This window comes from Pelobates fuscus, chromosome 6, assembly GCF_036172605.1.
Source record: "Pelobates fuscus isolate aPelFus1 chromosome 6, aPelFus1.pri, whole genome shotgun sequence".
Lineage (NCBI taxonomy): Eukaryota > Metazoa > Chordata > Amphibia > Anura > Pelobatidae > Pelobates > Pelobates fuscus.
In genome coordinates, this window is record NC_086322.1 from 50804202 (window position 1) to 50823656 (window position 19455).

The window sequence follows — 19455 nt, forward strand, 5'->3', positions numbered from 1 at the left end:
CCCCCACCCCTGAGCGGTGGGTGAGGGCCCTAAATTGGAATAAGGGGGGGACCTAATGTCCTCCCCCCTGGCCCCCACCCCTGAGCGGGGGGGCCCTAAATACTAATAAAGGGGGGACCTAAGGTCCTCCCCCCTGGCCCCCACCCCTGACCGGTGGGTGGGGGCCCTAAATACTAATAGGGGGGACCTAATGTCCTCCCCCCTGGCCCCCACCCCTGAGTGGTGGGTTGGGGCCCTACAGTAAAATAAGGGGGGGACCTAATGTCCTCCCCCCTGGCCCCCACCCCTGAGCGGTGGGTAGAGGCCCTAAATACTAATAGGGGGGGACCTAATGTCCTCCCCCCTGGCCCCCACCCCTGAGCAGTGGGTGGGGGCCCTAAATACTAAAAAGCTGGGTGGGGGCCCTAAATACAAATGGGGGGACCTATTGTCCTCCCCCCTGGCCCCCACCCCTGAACGGTGGGTGGGGGCCCTAAAAAAAGTCAGTCCGTCCCAGGTGACTAGGGGTCCCCAAACCCCTAGTCACCCCCTCCCCCCCCAAATTTTTTTATCACCCTACCTACCCCCCTCACCCTAAAAATAATGAAGGGGGGACCTTTAACTAAGAACCTGTAAAAAGAAAAAAAAAACTTACCATTCAATGTTTTCTTTCTTGTAAAATCTTCTTTTTTCAGCCCCCAAAAAGGCCAAATAAAAAACCATAATAACCGACGCAATTAAAAAAAAAAAAAAAAAACGAGCGCAAAAAAAAAATCCATCTTCACCCATGGAGGGCTCCGCGCAGACTGAGCTCTGCAGGGCGGGGGAAGGCTTATAAAGCCTTGCCCTGCCCTGCAATTAGGCTCAGAGCACTCTGATTGGTGGGTTCAAGCCATCCAATCAGAGTGCTCTGACAGGTAAATGAAGAGTCTGACAGGTAAGTCTCTACATTTCAAAATGGCTTCCACCAAATCACCCGTGGAATAAAAGGTTAAACTTAACTTTGGATACTTGCTTCCCTTCAGTTACCTCCCAAAATGGTAACTATATAAAAAGTATAGTACATATGGAATAGGGATCCAGCTTGTATCACTAAAACATAAATAAAGGGGGGCGGAGCCTAGCATCCGAGCTGAGCGGTTGTGCTGAACCTCAGCTCCCGCTTAATCTGGCAATAATCGGGGTAACCCCACGAAAACACAGCACAGCCACACACCCGAGATAAGCCATAGTGACGGGGACACCCGGGGGAACCACCAGATACCTGAACCAAGCCTGTACTCCCCCAGGACCCGACGAAACAATATGAGGCCTACCGGAGATCGAGCAGTGGGGAGGCGGCCGCTCCCCACGCTGTCTGACCTGGACACGGACCTCACCTCCAACCCCCCCCCCCCCCCCATGGACCAACGGGGGTTATCTCGGTCCGATTTAAGCGAGAGAAGAAACGAAGGCGGACTGAACACGCAGCCAGGCGACCCGCAGCACCGGGACAGCCGAGCGCGTGGCCTACCTAAAATGGCGGAGGCAAACGCAACAGGGGTGACAACGGAATGCCACACGACAGGGCTGGATTACACAGCCAGGCTCAACGCACTCTTTGCAGCTTTCTGGGCTAAGCTGGAGCACCGGACATGGCAACCCACTCCACACGCTCACAAGGGTAATGAGACGCCTAAGCAACCCGCCCGCAAGCAGATTACCACTCAAGTACACAGCGCCCCAAGATGGCGCCGCAGCAGCAAATGCCCTCGGCCTGTACACAAACGCATGAAAGGGAAAAGACCACTGAAGCAAGGCCGCAGAACACCACGAACCCTCACACATAATCCGCTGCCTCACTCTTCTTCCGAGCTGGGAGCTCACCAGGAGGTAGCTCTCCACCACCACCCATATACCCAGGGAGCTAACCGGGACCCGGTGGAACCCTGGGCCCACGGCCCTGTTGATGGGGCCAATGGACATGTGGTGCGGGCCCCCGCCAAAGCCTCGGGCCGAAGACAAAAGACATTCATACGACTAAGACCCAGGAGGGAAGTGGCGACACTGCGGGCCAAACGACCAGACAGCCTACACAGGCAACCGGAGAAGCTGGACAGTATCCTGACCGTACACGAACGCCAGGGACTATCCCCACTCATCTGCGGAACCCCGGGGACGGTACGGACGTGCCGAGCCGAGGCATCGGCTAACAGTGCCACATGCCCCCGAGCGAGGTACCCGTGCCCCCCTCAGGACTCACTGCTATATACTCACCCAATGATACCCAGGCAGATGATATTGATAAACTAAGGTTAAAACATGTTTCATAATGGCAACAAGTGATATCTTTTATATGTGTCATAACGGCAACCTGTGACATCCTTTATATATGGTATTTTGGCAACCAGCGATATCTTACAAGGGGTTAAAACTGCAGCCAGTGATGACCTTCATACGCTTTATATTAGCAACCAGCGATAACAACCTGTGACAAACCATATCATGTTGTAATGTTTTCAAGTACTGTAGCCTTACCATCAGCCACAACATAGCCTGCGTCCAACCATAGCTACACATTTACACCTGTAAACATACCAATCTGTAATTATTCTTGCCTAGATATTATCTATAAGGAAGCCTGTTTTCTTTGCATGTTAGACACGCATAGGCAAACTACTTAGATACCAACATAATATGACCTATCAAACTGCCCAGCGTAAATATGCTGTTTGTCTTACTATATTATTTGCTCCTCATTAGCCATGCTATGTGGATTTCATAGTACTTACCTATAATCTTATATCTAGAATGTACTTCTAGTTGCAATACCAAGCCTTAAACGTAATCCTCACACATGTTACTCTATGGGTTTCCAGTGCTGGACATAGCCTGCATGTTCACTACCTACTGCCTTGCCTTGCACAGCTATTTGTATGAAACGACTTACTTTAACATAAAATGAAGCAGCCTCGCATAGGAGAAAATGTAATGTTGTATTTGTTCTACTTAATTACTCTAGCATGTTATGTTCTATAAGCAAAGATTACTAGCCTGTTATTTTCATAATTATGACTTCTCTCTGCATCATAAACTAATTAGCTACTACTCCAGCGTGAGACATATTGGTACAATGGGTCTACACCGGTGTAGCTGATCTAGCACTGTTTAGCAACAATTATTCTTATTTTATTAACCAAGCCTGTATCGTTATGTTTACATGTCTTTTTGGAAAAATAACAAAAAAATATGGCAGTCTTTCCTAAGGGTGTATTGCACACCATCTTGCTATTATTAACTCGTGTTACCCCGCAATGCCTCCTCTTTCTATTTTGTACCCCATAACGCATATGCCATAATAAAAAGAAAGATTGACAAAAAAAAAAAAACATAAATAAAAAATACAACATAGCGTAATACTGTTGTGGTCTTATTAATTGCCCAATGGTTCAAGGTTACACTCACAGATTTGTTGTATATAGTAAGCCTTCAGGTTGCCACCCCTATAGGTAGGGGGGTAAGTCCTGTTCGTTTGTAGTAACGCCAATCTGGAGACCAAGAAGTTCACACTCTCCCAATGGTTGAAAGTAGAAAACAATGGATTTATTGACATATAGTAAAATTAAATTAAAATATGGTTCTACGCGTTTCGTTCCCCTTAGGAAACTTCCTCAGAAACCAAAATTTAAAAAACATACAGTTTATACACTCCAAATACTAACAAGTGTATCCATAAGCCTATTGCTTCCCTCCCTTCCCTTCCCTTAAATACAATAAGTGCTGGAAGTCCATTGGTGGTGTGATGGGCGTACTCTCCTTTTCCTCTTCTATTGGACATCTCATCCGTTGGTAAATTACCTCCATCTGTTGTTTCAGCTGTTCTGATTTTCATTCCGTTTTTTCCCCCCATTTTAGGTGTCCATTTTCGATGACACACTTCCTGTATGGGCCAGTGTCTTCTTTTTATGATGCACTTCCTTTTTTTTTTTTTATTTATTTATTTTTATTTTTTTTTTTTATTTAAAAATGGCCATGCATTCCGTTTTGTTCCACTTAGAATTTGTTATGTTGCCATCTGGTGGTCGCCAGAAAGTAATACACTTTGTGCATATTTATCAATGATTTCATTATATGCAAAAAAAAAAGCCAGAGTTGAATTAACAATTAATTTTACAATTAAAAATATAGACTTTATTCCCATTCTATTCACCAACAAACAATGGTCCAATTTGGTTATTATAAAACTAATTCAATCTATATGGTGGGTGATGTTCATTTTATACTTCCCGTTACAGCACCTGAGGTTCCTAGTAGGTCTCCCATACAAGTACTAGCCAGGCCCAAGTCTAGATGGCTTCTAAGATCTGACAAGATCAGGCACTTCACGTTGTGAGAAAAAGGAGTGAAAAAATCTATGGCAATATCAGTCTGAAAGTGCCTGATCTTGTCAGATCTTAGAAGCCAAGATCTTAATAACCAAATTGGACCATTGTTTGTTGGTGAATAGAATGGGAATAAAGTCTATATTTTTAATTGTAAAATTAATTGTTAATTCAACTCTGGCTTTTTTTTTTTTTGCATATAATGAAATCATTGATAAATATGCACAAAGTGTATTACTTTCTGGCGACCACCAGATGGCAACATAACAAATTCTAAGTGGAACAAAACGGAATGCATGGCCATTTTTAAATAAAAATAAATAAATAAATAAATAAATAAATAAAAGGAAGTGCATCATAAAAAGAAGACACTGACCCATACAGGAAGTGTGTCATCGAAAATGGACACCTAAAATGGCGGGAAAAATGGAATGAAAATCAGAACAGCTGAAACAACAGATGGAGGTAATTTACCAACGGATGAGATGTCCAATAGAAGAGGAAAAGGAGAGTACGCCCATCACACCACCAATGGACTTCCAGCACTTATTGTATTTAAGGGAAGGGAAGGGAGGGAAGCAATAGGCTTATGGATACACTTGTTAGTATTTGGAGTGTATAAACTGTATGTTTTTTACATTTTGGTTTCTGAGGAAGTTTCCTAAGGGGAACGAAACGCGTAGAACCATATTTTAATTTAATTTTACTATATGTCAATAAATCCATTGTTTTCTACTTTCAACCATTGGGAGAGTGTGAACTTCTTGGTCTCCAGATTGGCGTTACTACAAACGAACAGGACTTACCCCCCTACCTATAGGGGTGGCAACCTGAAGGCTTACTATATACAACAAATCTGTGAGTGTAACCTTAAACCATTGGGCAATTAATAAGACCACAACAGTATTACGCTATGTTGTATTTTTTATTTATGTTTTAGTGATACAAGCTGGATCCCTATTCCATATGTACCATATTATAAGTCTCTACATTTACCTGTCACAGCACTCTGATTGGTTGGTTTGAAATCCACCAATCAGAGTGCTCTGTGTCATTTTACACAGCGTGGGAAAGTTCTTTGGAATTTTCCCACGCTCTGTAATTTGACTCATAACTCTCTGATTGGTTAATTAATCCACCAATCAGAGAGTTATGAGTAAAATTACAGAGTGTGGGAAAATTCCAAAGAACTTTCCCACACTGTGTAAAATGACACAGAGCACTCTGATTGGTGGATTTCAAACCAACCAATCAGAGTGCTATGACAGGTAAATGTAGAGACTTACCTGTCAGTCTCTTCATTTACCTGTCAGAGCATTCTGATTGGATTACTTAAATCCACCAATCAGAGTGCTCTGAGCCTAATTGCAGGGCGGGGCAAGGCTTTATAAGCCTTCCCTCGCCCTGCAGAGCTCAGTCTGCGCAGAGCCCTCCCTGTGTGAAGATGTATTAATTTTTTTTGCGCTCGTTTTTTTTTTTTTTTCTTCATTGCGTCGGTTATTATGGTTTTTAATTTGGTCTTTTTTGGTGCTGAAAAAAGAAGATTTTAGAAGAAAGAAAACATCGAATGGCTTATTTTTTTTTTTTACAGGTTCTTAGTTAAAGGTTCCCCCCTCATTATTTTTAGGGTGAAGGGGGTAGGTAGGGGGTTAATTTTAGGGGGTTAATTTTTTTGGGGGGGGGGAGGGGGTGTATTTAGGGCCCCCACCCGCAGCTCAGGGGTGGGGGCCTGGGGGGAGGACATTAGGTCCCCCCCCTTATTTTACTGTAGGGCCCTCACCCACCGCTCAGGGGTGGGGGCCAGGGGGGAGGACATTAGGTCCCCCCCCTTATTTTACTGTAGGGCCCTCACCCACCGCTCAGGGGTGGGGGCCAGGGGGAGGACATTAGCCCCTCCTTTTAGTATTTAGGGCCCCCACCCACCGCTCAGGGGTGGGGGCCAGGGGGGAGGACACTAGGTCCCCCCCTATTAGTATTTAGGGCCTCTACCCACTGCTCAGGGGTGGGGGCCAGGGGGAGCACATTAGGCCCCCCTTATTTTACTGTAGGGCCCCAACCCACCACTCAAGGGTGGGGGCCAGGGAGGAGGACATTAGGTCCCCCCTATTAGTATTTAGGGCCCCCACCCACTGTTCAGGGGTGGGGGCCAGGGGGGAGGACATTAGGTCCCCCCCTTATTTTACTGTAGGGCCCCCACCAACTGCTCAGGGGTGAGGGTCAGGGGGGAGGACATTAGGTCCCCTCCCTTTTTAGTATTTAGGGCCCCAACCCACCGCTCAGGGGTGGGGGTCAGGGTGGTGGACAATAGGTCCACCCCCCCATTGGTATTTAGGGCCCCTACCTGCCGCTCAGGTGGGTCCCTCCCCTTATTATAATTTAGAGACCCACCCACCACTCAGGGGTGGGGGCCAGGGGGGAGGACATTAGGTCCCCCCCATTCTGATTTAGGGCCCCCACCCGCCGCTCAGGGGTGGGGGCCCAGGAGGAGGACAATAGATCCCCCCCCCATTATTTTACATTAGGGCCCCCACCCGCCGCTCAGGGGTGGGGTCAGGGGGGGGCAATTGGTCCCCTCTTTAGTTTAAAAGTGCGGGTGGGGGCTTGGGAAGGGGGACTTTTTTTTTTTTTAACAGGCTGCTCACTGTTTAATAGACATGCCCCTACTCGCGGTATGTGGCTGAAAGACCAATTCAGGTCTTTCAGCCTTTTAGTAGATAGCTCCCTAATACCGTGGGAATTAGGGAGTTATCTACTTATTCATTCCTGTCATTACACTGACTGGCCAAGTAACTTACATTTTATATGAATGTATGTTACTTGATTGTTGTAAGTGTTGCAAATGCTTACAGGTGAATAGGTTATAATTTTTATTTAAAATTGTATGCAATGTAACATTCTTCTTCTTTCACTGGGTAAGTATATTAGTACTTAGGCAATACTGTGCTTCGGAACTTCGACACTTTGACACTTCTGAACTTCGGCAATTTCGGAACTTCGACACTTCGGAACTTCGACACTTTGGAAATTCAGTGATTTCGGAACTTCAGGACCTCGGCACTTCGGCAATTTGGACATTCTGAAGGACCCGAATGTCCGAATTGCCCGAAATTCGTCTGAATTCATATTCGGACCGAAACGAATTGCACATGTCTACCGTGTATATATAACACAAAGTAGTGATGGTTATCATTGGCAGAGTAGCTTTTTGAGGTCTGCATTTCCCCTGATGATTGCCCAGCAGTTAGTTTACAAACCTGTACTGTGCTAATGCTAGCCATCACTTTTTTATAGGAACAACATCATAGAATATATATTTCAGTGCAGTATCTTGCAAAATCCCATGGCATTGTTCATTAGATTGTTTTCTTTTACCAGCTGGTACTTTCTAATTGCATTTACCCTTAAAGAACGTTTCTCTTGTAGGATTGAAATGTAAAGTACATTCTGTTCTACTACCACAACTCTATTGTTACCTAGAAGGTATAAAACAGATTCATCATTGCTGACAAATGTCTTCCTATTTCCTAAAGCATTTTAACCGCATGAAAAAGCAAGACATAAACTGTAGATTTTGTAAGAGGAAGAAAGCAATCAAGCTACATTATAAATGTCAGGAATTGATGACTTTCAATAGAATGTGATTTATTTAAACAACAGGCTAATGCTTATTTAAATATTTACCAACCTGGCATTTATAACAGAAGATGCTGCAATTGAAGCCGAAATCTTAATCATGGCCATTTTGCACAGATCAGCAGCAGATCCTGGTTTTAAAATAATTTAGTAAGATTACCAACTGAGTGAATACATCATATACATCTATAAGTAGTATGCAGACTATGATGTAATGCAGCTGACTATATCACATTACAAGGTGCGAATTTGCTATTAAACACGTGGGTTTGTGAAATGCAGGCCTAAATACCTTAACCTCATCTAAAATATGCTTATAGCAGGAGTCTAGCTCAAATAAGTAATTATTGGAACGTTTGAGGTTCAGCACCCCTTTCTATTCATTAACTGTCTCATATCATCCTGCTGTTGGCTATCCAGTCCCACATTCAAACATGTTGTTGAATTGCATATAAATTGTATAATATGGTCCTGTAAAAAGCTCTTCAACTACTTGTATTCCTTGCATATCTTCCTTGTCTATGATAGCATTTATAATGGAACATATAAATGCAATATATATTCTAAAAATATATCATAACTTTTCTATGTGAGGATTTGTACAATATTGCAAGGGATAGCAATGTTCTAGAAAGCAAGAGGGTATTTTATTAATAAAATCATAAAAATGAATGCATGATTATTAAACCTCCAGCATAGATTCGCTAATAGAAGATAGATCCCCCACCTCTTGTCGCTCTGTTGTGAACATAACACAATGTAGTGGCTGGAGTTTAACAGAATTATTCCAATCCTATTGTCAACCTATGTTGCTAGTTTTTTGTTTAGTTTTTTTTTTGTTTAAAAACGTTTAAATTAAGTAAAACACTTTCCTTCAATCCAGTGCCGGTCTAAGCGTATGTGTGTGTGTATGAATATGTGCATGGGTTTAATAGCTCTCTAACCGGGTATCCTTAAATATGGCAAACCCACGTAAGGATAGAAAATAATGGAGTTATCTACTAAAAAACTGAAAGATTACAATTAAAAAATGACTTTTCCTAACTTTGATCTTTCAGCTGTTTAGTAGATAACTTCCTAAATTGTTAGCCTTGTGTTGGATTTCCACATTTCAGGATACCAAATAAATGCACTGTTTAGCAGATACCCCCCTTGTTTGTTGTTCCTAAATAAGCCAATTCAATATAAAGATAGATAAGTTATCTGATAACCATTTGACAGATCAACATTAAGAGGGGTCATTAGCCAGCTCAAAACAAGAATTCTATGTAACTAATGTAAATCTTGTGCTAATTTGATGTCTGAAATCAGCATGCACAGCCCCCCTTCCTGCATCCACCAACCTCCCCTCCCTGTCCCACCACCACCTTAGTTGACTGTAGTATCTTATATTGTTCCTAGAGATCTTGGTGGCACTAACTTGTCTTTGCATTGCAACACATCCAGAAGTTGCAGTGGAAAAATATTCTGTTCAGGGTCGAATCTATGGATTTATTGTAGTTGACTATTGCAAACTGGGAGGTGGCTATGGTTGAGCTGAAGCTATTTGAATCATCACTTCAACCAGCATTACACCATTGAATAAAACATTGAAAATCACTTACAACCTCTTCTATATGTGATGTTCTATTTTCATTTAAAAGCAAGTAAAGGGGCACCATATCCTCTATAACTCCTGCAGTGGTTACAGTGCCTCAAGTGCCCTGCACTTCCCCAAAGTAAAGAGTCAAACCATTTCTGAGCGTCTGGAGTCTGCCATGTGCCACTTCCTGACTCCACTATCATCTCCCAAGAGACAGTAGTTCTTCAGCAGGAACCGCCATTAGCTCTCCTTAGTATTTTAAATATATTGTTATAATTTGATTGAGAATGAAAGTTTGGCATTGCCCTAACTCAACTGCTCGATGCATTAGGTAAGGATTCTTTCTTTGGCATGCCTCATGGAAACTGGAAAACATGCAAGGCCACAAGATACATGCAGAGAAATAGTATTTTCTAAATGCCTTGTGCTAATGCTAATATTCCAGAACTGGTTGATACAACCACAAATATATTTACCTTGAATCACAAAATTCACAGCTTGTCTTCCTGCTTGAGCTCTCAAGCTGTAGTTCTGGGCATTGATTTTTGGTAGTGGTCTTTTGCGACCCATAAGAGAGACCACAAATCCTGGTGATAACATTTAAACATTGGTAAGTTGGAGTCTGGTTTAAAGTAAAAAGTAAAAATTATTTTTACAAAAATAGCTTATGAAACCATGCAGGTTTTTTTTTTTCATTGTTATCGCTGATGTAGGGCAAGAATAAAATATGTATTGTAAATACAAAGGAAAAAATAAATTTAAATGGTGTCATGCATGATATTAAAACTGCTCCAATGTATGGAAAATGTTAAGTTATTGAGTTAAAGTAATAGATATCATAAATTGATAAAAAACGTGATAAATTGCAATCCAGCATCTATAACTGGTTTATAACATTTGATAACATTTTCTAACTTCAAAAAATCATGGCTAATTTTACTTGTGGTAATGCTGCCAAAGTCAGAAAGTGTTATGGACTTAAAACCAGGCCTAACTTGTGAGTTACGCAGAAATCTAGCAATGTCGACCTCAACAGGCAAATATCGCAAGTTCAATAAAAAAAACCTGCTGCTTTGGAGAGCTTTTTTTCCATTCTTTATATACAATATGGAACAGCATGACTATAACATGGCTTAAATAGTGAGTAGTAATTATATTAATAATATTATATATAAATTGGGGATCCCAATCATTTAAACTGATAACACAACAATCCAGCATTATACATTAATGGATATATAACACTAGAGATTTCAATTAATTAAAGGACCACTGTAGTGCCAGGAAAACAAACTTGTTTTCCTGGCACTATGTAGTCCTAAGGTCCCCCCCACCCTCATGGCCCCCGTCCCACTGGGCTGAAGGGGCTAAAACCCCTTCAGCCACTTACCTTTCTTCAGTGCCAGGCTCCCTCAGCACTGGGGAACTCTCTTCCTTCTGCCGAAGTCAGCGCCGAATGCGAATGCGTGGCAAGAGCCGCGCACGCATTCAAACCGCCCAGAGGAAAGCATTACTCAATGCTTTCCAACGGATGTCAGCGTCTTGTCACTGTGATTGTCAGTGAGATCATGAGGATATTCATTGTTTGATTTGCCCAACAAGCTAGCATTTTAAATGTCCAAAGTATTTTGATGATTTAAATTTGATGATACATAAATGTTTATGGGGTTTGTCAGTGTTCCTTTAATTCCAGGTTGTAACACTGCACACATTCAAGGAGGAAAATACTTTTGTATGTCATTGTTTTAATATATGGAAATATTAGTATCTTCAACGTGTCTATTATTCTGGGGCATTTTTTTTATACCTGTCAGTTTCTCTAAAGCAGCATGATTGTTATCTATATGACTGTATTTGCACAATTGTAATCAATCCATTTCATGACTGAGATGATATATACTTCCAAAATCTCCCATTTGTATACTATGCGTGAAAATACTGAACATCGGAGCTAGGTGTGACAAGGCAATATACTTTCTGTCTTCTAGCCTACTTGGCTGTACAGGCTTAACATAACCGTGTAGGGTCCTTTACCTAAACAAGTTCTGAATCTGGCAAAATAAACTAAACCTGAGACACAGCAAGCAATACAGCTAAACTCAATACACACATTTCCCAATAATCCTTCACACATAACAAATCTTAGCATACACAATTGTTATTTAGGAAGTTCACTATATAAATAAATATTCTGTATAGTCATCTTCCATAACTATCACGGGTTGAATAATTTGTTATTTATTTCCTTCATTTATGGTTTTGTTTTGTTCTTTTTTTGTGTTTTGTTTTTGTTAAACACAGATCTTACCGTTATTGTGGCACTGGTGTATAACTCTCTGTGTAAAGTCTGATACTCTGTACTTCTGAAGAAACCGCTCTATAAATGCATTAGCCTCTGCTGGTGTAATGCCCAGGCATTCTGACAGACGTTCTTTACCTGCGGATGGTACACGTGCACAAATACTAAATAGTTTTAGTATTGATGTGATTTAAAATAAAGAAATGTGACTCCAGCAATGTGATCGTCAAATGGATTTAGTATTTTGCACAGCCCACACTCGGAGTAAATAGGTATATACTTTCTACAATACTATGCAGGCATTTTAACCCTTTAATGACCAATGTCTGGATCACAAATGTGTCCATATTGACGCTATGCAACCATGGAAACTATTGGGTGGGTATCGATGTATTATCAAAGGTCAAAAACGTAATAAACTCATGCTGAAAATGGCTTCTTATGAAAAATATGACAAGATACCAACCATCCTAAATACTGCCATTGAACTGTAGAAATGTAGTTTGTTATGGACTCAGGCTAACATGGCATACATGACACATACTCTTACAAGGAGCTACTTGGGCTAATTATAATTAGATGGTGTTAATGTAATTAATAGAGAATACTTTAGCCTTATTTATATAATATCTAGACATATCTGGAATAATCCTACCTGCACCATAGATAACTGAATAGGCAACCCGCTTAGCTTGTTCTCTGTCCACTACTGTTACATGTTCAATTGTTATATCTTTCCTAAGAAAAAGAACAACAGCACTTACATTATCTGTACATTATCATCTGCTGTTTCTATATACATCCTCTCTCTGTACAGAGATCGGCGCACATCTGGCAGTAAATATCTGCCACCTTCGTGGAATGACTATTTCTTGACCAGTCTAGGTAAATTGACTTTGAGACTTCTGCTGTAGAGGAACATGAGTATATATAAACACATACAGCTCAATTTAGTAGACAGCATAAAGAGCCACATTACTACTTAATAGTGTGTTGTACAGAAGTCACTTTGCAACTCAGCTCAACCGAAGTGAAGTTTTTGCATACCAATTGGAAAAATAAGTGCAATACTTTATTACAGAGCCATATAAATCACTGGGCCTGGGATCATCCCATGTGTCTCGTTCTTCCCCCACCCAGCCTATCCATTTGTCTCATTCCCTCGCCCAGGCCCCTCCATGTGTCTCATTCCCCTCCAGTCCTACCCATGTGTCTCATTCTCCTCCACCCACTCCGTGTGTCTCATTCCCCTGCAGCCCTCCCCATGTGTCTCATTCTCCCCCACCCCCTCCATGTGTCTCATTCTCCGTCACCCCTTCATGTGTCTAATTCCCCTCCAGCCCCTTCATGTGTCTCATTTCCCCCCAAAGCCCGTCCATATGTCTCATTTATCCCCCAGCCCCTCAATGTTTCTCATATACCCCCGTAGCGCCTCTGTGTGTTTCATTTCCCGCCAAAGCCCCCCCATGTGTGTCATTTCCTCCCACCCAAAGTCCCTCCATGTGTCTCAACTCCCCCCACCCAAAGTCCCTCCATGTGTCTCAACTCCCCCCAAAGCCCATCCAAGTTTCTCATTTCCTCCCCTCCATGTGTCCCCTTCCCTCACCCCTAGCCCCTCCATTATTCCATTCCCTCCCCCTAGCTTCTCCATGTGTATCTCCCCCCTCCACTTGTATATCTGCTCACCGTGGTACCTGGTCTGACAGGAAGTGCTCTCTTAGTGTGCACTTCCTTGCAGACCACTCAACAACACTACATACAGCAGGAGAGGAGAGAAGCACCGTCTGTGAACCGGCTCTGAAGGTATGCCGGTGGTCCATGGTCGCAAGGGTCACAGCTGCGGCCGGGCCCCATGGAGTGACGTTGGATTGGCTGAGATGATCTGATGATGATAACCTCTGCCAGGGCACAGCGGCAGCTAGAGGGATACCTGCATGACGTTGGAATAAATGTTAGCAAAACTACTTTATATAGACAAATATATAGATCACAACTTAAAAATAAGTGACCATGTTAACCCCTGTTGTACAAATTCTGAACAAAAACAAAACCTAGAATTTGACCTATACGTTTGTTGAACCATAATTCACCTCTTTCATATTAAGTGCACCCACACTTATTATATATAATTTTGTTCAGAAGAAACAGGGCATTCACATCAAATATTAAAATATGAAACAATTGCATTAAAATGAATAAAATCTAAAAATAAAAGTGTTACAATTTAAGAAATGCTGTTATAAGTGTTATAAGTTATGCTTGGCATTTTAACTGTGAATGTACTGTTAGCTTTTACTGCAGTCAAATACACATTTGTACGCTGTGATGTCCCACAAGTACAACAATGCTCCCAATGTACAGGTTTTATGGGGTTTTGGAAAGTTGCAGGGTCAAATATAGGACATGACCATTTCAGTCTTCTAACCTGGGAATTTGACAAAGTGATTTTCTGGGCCTATGCTGCCTTTGAGAGAACATAGTCAGAGTAGTCAGTATAACAAGAAAACAAGTCAGTACTTGCAGCTAACAAATAGTAATCAGGACAAGCAGAGGTCAGGAATCCAGAACAATCAAAAAAACTAAAAAAGTCACATACAGAGTGATTCAATAGTTCAACTCTGTATGGAAGACTCTGAAACAATCTGTAGAGCACAGGACAGGTAAAAATGGGCAGGAAGGGTAGTCATAACCAGAGCAAACGTGACACTTTCTCTGGGGTGAGTATTTACAGGGTGGGGGAGGGGGGGGGGGGTAGAATTTGGGAATGAAAGTGCTTGCACAGAGTGTATGGACAGAGTGTATGGAAAAAAATGTCAGTTTAATCAGGTCCTCTGATAACACTGATACTAACATGCCCTGAATGATGGGCAAAAGTAACATCCCCAGGGCATACTTGGAATGTACTGCTCCTGGTTAAATACTTTGATATTATATTATTATTAAATAATGCAGCAGAGATACTGTACAGTACAATGATTAGACAGCAGAAAGGGGTTATACAAGTTTAAACTGCTGTAGCTGACAAAAAATATTTTTCACTCTAATAAAATAAAATAAAACTAATACTACTAATGGACTAACTAATGTACTAATCACCATAATTAGACTGATCACAGTATTAATACTGTGATCAACACTGAAACGGTTAAAAAAAAACATAGTAGATTAGTTTCACACTTTGTAACAATTTCACACTACGTATCAAAGATATCTCTGCCTCTTACACCTCAGATCGAAATGAGGGAAGAGAGGGGCAGAGAACTTTGGGGTTGGAAGGCAGACCCCCAGACTGCAATCTGGTTGCTGGGTTAGAAGTAGAACAGGAGGGAGGGCCAGATTATTATGGCTTGCTCAGCCGCCCTAACATCGTTAAGCCTTTGTATTGTAGGACGGAATAGGATAACGTCAGGAAGCATGTAATGCACCAAGAAATTAGAATGCTAAACCAACTAAACGGAGACAAAACCATGAATTTGAGAATTGTTCCAATATGGCTATTCTGATATGAAGTCTGGATGCCATATTCCAGTTTTGTGTAAAAAATCTCTCTAATGGAAATAGAACAGTTGGACAATATTATAAGATTATGATTCCTTATTTCCTTTTTTAAGAGCTGCCTGCCATATACAGACACACAGTGAAATAGCCTGACTTATCTCACTGTGATGTCAGCCAGTGACATCATCATTGTTACCTATACAAACCCCATGCATGTTACCATCTGCACAGAGCTCAGATAGGCTTGTAATATTGACCTGTGCTTGTCACTGCACCTAACTGAAGTGAACATTTATTGATTTATTGACTGATTATGGACGGTGGGCAAAGGAGGAGAAGCCAAAGAGTCCGTAATAGACTGGAAGAAGCAGCTTCCCGATCAAGTAAGTGATAGCTACACATTTGCACTATTCTTTTGTACATCCTTCTCCAGCATGCTGACAACAAACATTATTCATGCACAGTTTTAATATTAGCAACCACTTGCTAATGTTGCTGGTGCAGGTGGACCTATACCTCTGGAAATGTTATCGGGTATTTCAATATGAGCAACATTTCACACTGAAACACTGCACATAAAGACCCCTTGCACGATGTACACTTCAAAACACTTAGGGGGTCTTGGTTTGGCAGTAACTCATTAACTATACTTTTTTTATTAGGGTCTAGGGGAAGGCATGCAAATTCCAGAACAAACCGATTAAGAACGCCATCTGCAAGGCAAGCAACAAGGAGGGGTGAGAGAAGTCGGAGTCCTCGTGTCCCTGAAAGACGTCCCACCAGAAATGATGGACAAAGCCAGGGAATGCGAAGGGAACGCAGAGGAAGGCAAGAGAATTCCCCAAGACGGGGAACAGAAAGAGTAACAGACAGAGCAAGAAGATGGAATTTAAGGACTCGCAGGCGCAGAGACAGATCTGAAAGTGAAGGAGGAGAAGATAGGCAAAGACCAGGGAGAAGCAGATCTCCCTTAAATCGTAATGATGTGCCACCTCCTCCTAATGTACTGGAAAATGTAGGAAACCAGCCGGCTGAGAACAATGAAGGAAATCACCAGCCAAGGCCTGCTCAAGAGCCTTTACAACCGGTTAATGCCCAAGATGTGGATAACAATGAGCCTCCCCTTGCACAAAATGCGGAACCCCCCCAACCTTTTCCACAGGGAGCTCAGGGAGATGATGAGCAGGATGAATGCAGCATTTGCTTGAGTGCGTTTGATCCTGGTGAGGAAATCATGCTGCTGCACTGTGGTCACAAATTCCATATTGAGTGCATACAGATGTGGCTGCAGGAGCATTGCACCTGTCCCTTGTGCAGGGCAGTCGTTATAATGTAAATGAACGAAGTCTAGCAAAATGGCTGGCGGATCTGATTTCAACCTGCAAAAAAGGTATGGACCTTCTAGAATTATACCTATACCCTACTTACCCTAGAGAAGACATATAGAGAGAGATTTAGTGATAGAAAGATGTCATTATATTATAAAGGTTACTATAAAGCAGGTTTAAAATAAAGGTATAATGTCTGTCCACTCAGTTTGGTTTATTCAAATAATCCTTCTAATTAAATATCAGATTCTGTTCCATTCTCAGTTCATACCGATATGGCTGGAGATGATTTCCACCTATCCCAACTGCAGAGTGGAAATAATTCTGGATTTCAAGCTACAATAAAGGTATGTACCTCTAGAATTATACTATACCCTAAAGCAGAGACAGGGGTGTGGGTGGGAGAGAGATATAATTTCATAATTAATAACTAGAGTCTTAGACTAGGACGCATTAATCCAAAAACCGATAAGAACATAAATTCCCTTATACAGAAAGCAATCAGAAAATGTCACTTGTATATAATAATAGGATTCGGGTTAAATTATGTCTGTCCAGTCAGTTTAGTTTATTCAAGATATAAATAAGGTAACAGTCAGCATAGGTGTGATTGTTGATGAAACCCCTTTGTAATCATAGTTACACGAACTTACACAAACTGTTCCAACCAAGGGAAACTCCATGTCAGCGCTACAGAAAGACAAGGAACAAAGTGACACAGAAATAGAAATTAACACTGACAATCCAAATGTTGAAGAAGAAGAAACTTGGCCACAAGTGACTTCAATACTTGTCCAGAAGTAATAAAGGTATCCCAGTCAAACGTCTGTCTTATATGGCTTGCGTAGCATTACAGCCTGAGCCATGTTCATGGGACAAAATGCAAAGACTGGCAATCAATAAGAAGCAAAGTGGATTAGAGCTGCTAATAAAGAGGTGGCATCTCTTAGTGAAGTCCAAGCATGGACACTTTCAGAGCTACCTCTAGGTACATGTGATATCAAATGTAAATATGTCTTTAAAGTCAAATATGATTCTGAAGGCAAAGTTTGTAGGTACAAAGCAAGTTTAGTGGCAAAAGGAAACTCACAAAAATAAGGTGAGGATTATGATGCTACTTTTGACCCTGATGCAAAACAAAGTACTCAGAACAATGACGACAGTGGCGGCTTTATGGAATATGATTGTGAAACATCATGATGTCACGACAGCCTTTCTTAATGGTGATATGGAAGAGGAAATATATATTGCACAGCAAGATGGATGAAAAATGGAGAAAAGCATCTGGTGTGCAAATTACAAAAATTCCGATATGGACTTAAGCACACAGCACAAGCATGGAATTTAAAAATAAAGTTCTGATAGATGAAGAATTCATATGAAGCAAAGCTGACCCCTGTGTATATTCAAAATGTTTAGATTCTGAATATATGTATATATTACTCCATGTGGATGACATGATAATTACACACTAAAGGAATGAGGAAATTGTGACTGCAGTGCTTAATAAGCACTTTGAGACTAAAGACCTTGGAGATGTGACATATTACCTAGGAATCAAACAGGGTGAGGAGGATGGCAGCTTCCTGTTGAACCAGAGATCTAAAACTGATGCAAGTCTTCAGCAGTTTGGCATGACCGAAGCCAAAGAAGCAAGCACTATGGACACAGCATATCTAAAGCTTGAAGGAGGTCTTCTTCCTACTAATGGTCCGTACAGGGAAGCAGTAGGGGCATTAGTATATATTTCAACCACTACACGTCAAGACGTTGCAGCTTCCATGTCGTTTCTCTGTAGATGCATAAGTGAGCCTCGTCAAAGGGACTAAACTTAACAAAATACAATTTAAAAATCAGGTATCTCAAACAAAGACTTGAGTTTAAACCTGTCTGCAATAGGTGACTTGAGCCTCATAGGATATGTGGACTTTGATTGGGCAGGTGACCTCAATACTCGCAAATCTACAATTGGATACTTGTTCAAATTAGGAAATAGTCCTTTCTTTTGGTCCAGCAATAAGCAGATCTCAGTGATGTTATCTTCATACATCTCTGCTGCCTATGCCAGTCAAGAAGTTGTTTGGTTGTGTCAGTTGCTTGAAGAGCCTGGAGAGCCAATGTCCCACCGAACTTGTGAGAAGAACAACACAAGGACCAAACATATTGATTTCAGACATTACATTAATGATTTGTCATGATATTACATAGGCTACTATAATGCAGGTTTAAAATAAAGGTATAATTTATTTCCACTAAGTTTGGTTTATTCAAATAATCCTTCCAATTATATATCAGACTCTGTTCCATTTTCAGTTCATACCGATATGGCTGGAGGAGATTTCCACCTATCCCAACCGCAGAGCTGAAATAATTCTGGATTTCAAGCTGCAATAAAGGTATGTACCTCTAGAATTATACTATACCCTAAAGGAGAGACAGAGGCGTGGGTGGGAGAGAGATATACTTTCATAATCAATAACTTGAGTCTCGGACTAGGACACGTTATTCCCTAAACAGATAAGCGCATAAATCCCCCCATACACAAAGCAATCATAAAATCTTACTTGTGTATAATAATAGTATTCAGGCTAAATTAGAAAGCTATAATGTCTGTCAGGTCAGTTTGGTTTATTCAAATAATCCTTCCAATGAAATACCAGATTCTGTTCCATTCTCAGTTCATACCGATATGGCTGCAGGAGATTTTCACCTATTTCAACTGCAGAGCTGAAATAATTATGGATTTCAAGCTGCAATAAAGGTATGTACCTCTAG

General features: G+C 41.5%; 1 protein-coding gene across 1 annotated transcript in view; it reads right to left on the bottom strand.

Annotated features, from left to right (window-relative positions):
* Positions 1-12006, bottom strand: part of LOC134566048 (DNA polymerase nu-like) — a 55047-nt gene extending 43041 nt beyond the window's left edge. Inside the window, exons 1-3 of the mRNA XM_063425760.1 lie at positions 11864-12006; positions 10032-10142; positions 8026-8104 (exon numbers count right to left, since the gene is read on the bottom strand). Coding sequence (XP_063281830.1) covers positions 8026-8104; positions 10032-10125 — 173 coding nt within the window. The 5' untranslated portion in view covers positions 10126-10142; positions 11864-12006. The remainder of the gene's footprint in view (positions 1-8025; positions 8105-10031; positions 10143-11863) is intronic.
* Positions 12007-19455: the final 7449 nt, after the last annotated feature.